Source organism: Populus trichocarpa, chromosome 10 (assembly GCF_000002775.5).
Source record: "Populus trichocarpa isolate Nisqually-1 chromosome 10, P.trichocarpa_v4.1, whole genome shotgun sequence".
In the NCBI taxonomy this organism is placed as follows: Eukaryota; Viridiplantae; Streptophyta; class Magnoliopsida; order Malpighiales; family Salicaceae; genus Populus; species Populus trichocarpa.
Genome location: NC_037294.2, coordinates 2,384,035 through 2,386,423, shown reverse-complemented (window position 1 = coordinate 2,386,423; position 2,389 = coordinate 2,384,035). Strand labels below are relative to the sequence as shown.

Here is a 2,389-nt window from a genome sequence, read left to right as displayed (position 1 = left end):
TTTAGCAGCTACTAAAAGCAAACAGGAGAAACCTAGATCCAATAATTCCAAGAAAAGCTGGGAAACTGGATCCTATCATGTTAATCAAAGCCATTTCTTGGTATGTAAAGTTGGACAACATCACAAGAACGAATGCTAATGCATCTCATGCTTTGCCATCTTTTAATCAAATGAATCTGTACGATTAGCAATGAAACCCAATAGTACTGTATACCAACATCCTCTATTTTTTCAACAAGCAAATGCAGAACTCAGAAAAAGAACTTGAAAGTTGAAACACCAACCACATCACCAGAACACCTGTTACTAAATCATGTAAAAATAGAATTTACACAAAAACTCAAGGTATTAACTTCTTCGCGTGGTTCTGTTGCCTCTGCTGATAGAGTAAACATTATCACAACACGGAAAATTATTGAGAACTAGTAATTTTGACCATAGACTGAGCATGAATAGGTGGTAAACTGGATTGGCAAAAGTTTTGCCATGATTCCTGCTTCTGCTCCTCATTTCTGGTATATGCTTCATATATACAAGTCACGATGTTCCTTGCCGCTTCTCTTGCCTCAGGCAATCTATCATTCAACAAATCTGCAGCCATTTGAACCAGCGAAACCAACCCAAATTCGTTCATTGCTTCTAGGCCCTGAAATCAACACCACATAAACTCTCACCAGTTAATTATCATTCTCCCCTTCACAAGCTAAACTGGGCAACATGAATACAAAATATATAGCTTTATATAATTTTACCATCTTGGAGACAGAGTTAGAGATAGTTATGGCAGCTTTGGCCCTGATTCTAGGGTTGATATGTCTAACATAAGGCCGGAGCTTATTGAGCAAAGGCAGAGGGGTCATGGACTTCACCATTGCATTTAATGCTTTATCTGCTTCTTCACACACGAACCTTTTGTCTTGGGAAGCTTTCAGTAGTAGTTGCAACAGCTGTGCAACCACATTACAATCCAAAAGCATTAACCACGATTCAAACAAGAAACATAACAAATCAAAATGCAAGCCGCAACAAATTAGGAATTGAAAAAAACAAGTCACCAGTCCTCACCAAGTTATCAAATGCGTTATTAGCAGAGTCAAGTGACTGGTCACCAAAGACCTTGAAAATATCAGATGAAGCCATGATAGATGTCTTGCACAAAGCACTTCTTGGATTCTTCATAGCTTTCACCACCATTAACATCACCTTTTCCCTATAACAACATATTTACCCAAAACCCCATCATCAAAACACTTCAAGAAACACTACTGATCATCTCAAATCTGGAAAAAAAAACCCTTACAAGATTGGCAGCAAGAGCAACGAGTGATAGAGTGCAAATCTCCTAACATTATTCAACGACTCGCAAACCCTTGTCCAGTCCTTTGAATCTAACTCTTCTACTAAACCCTGAAAAAAAAGAACCCAAAATTAATATCCACACAAAAAAAGACCCATCAAAATCTAAAATGAAATGGCATCTGGGTATGGGTCTAAAAATAAAGAAAGATCCAAAAAAGAATGACTTGCCTGGATCTCGGATTCAGGATCTGAAATGGGTTCAAGATTCTCAGAAGAGATATAATCAATGATCGGATCTGCAGGAGGAGGAGGCAATGATGCAATCTTGCTTTCTTCATTTACTCCAAATTTGGCAGTTTCATGTGGAAGTGGAAGAGCGTTGTCAATAGGTTTCAGTGCCATTTCTTTTGACCAAAGTACTGTGAAGGAAAGATTGATTTTTGAAATCAAGAAGAGGGTTATGCAATGTTATTGATGCTTTCTTCTCTTGCTTGGCTTGGCTTTGGGTATGCAAAATGTGAGGATGGGTGTATGACTGAGAGAGTGATGAGACAATTATAGAAACAAAGAACCCCTTTTTTTAACTTCCTTTTCTACTCCATTTTGTACTTCGTACTGTGATGTTTATACCAGCTGCCGGTTTAGATAAAATTTGAATTTTAAAAAAAATTAATTTTGGTTTTTAAATTTTTTTAAAGTATTAATATTAAAAATAATTTTTAAAAAATAAAATAAAAATAATTTTAATATAATTCTAAGTAAAAAGAAATTTATATCACACTCTCAAACACCCCTTAAATCATGAACTAGTTACGAGTTGTAAATTTTTATGTGTTTTTATATAAAACCATTGAAGTATCTAATTAAATAAATTGATAATAATCTATGTAAATATATAAAAAAAATCATTAGTAATAACTAAAAAGAAATTAAAAAAATTAAAAGATGAATGTATATTAATATATTCAATCACACGAAATAAAATACTTACTGATTGAGTTTACTGAACTTATTTATTTAAATAAATAAAAGATAATAGAAATATAAATATAAATGAAATTGATTAAATAAATTCACATCCTAAAAAAAA

The 2,389-nt window shown here is 33.7% G+C and overlaps 1 protein-coding gene across 1 annotated transcript; it reads right to left on the bottom strand.

The window, feature by feature from the left end:
- Window positions 1-271: 271 nt before the first annotated feature.
- Window positions 272-1,884, bottom strand: LOC7496693 (uncharacterized). Its single transcript, XM_024609781.2, has 5 exons — window positions 1,528-1,884; window positions 1,301-1,407; window positions 1,066-1,210; window positions 753-947; window positions 272-646 (listed from the first exon to the last, which is right to left on the bottom strand). Exons 1-5 carry the CDS (start codon window positions 1,699-1,701, stop codon window positions 413-415), a joined length of 855 nt encoding a protein of 284 aa, XP_024465549.1. The 5' UTR covers window positions 1,702-1,884; the 3' UTR covers window positions 272-412.
- Window positions 1,885-2,389: the final 505 nt, after the last annotated feature.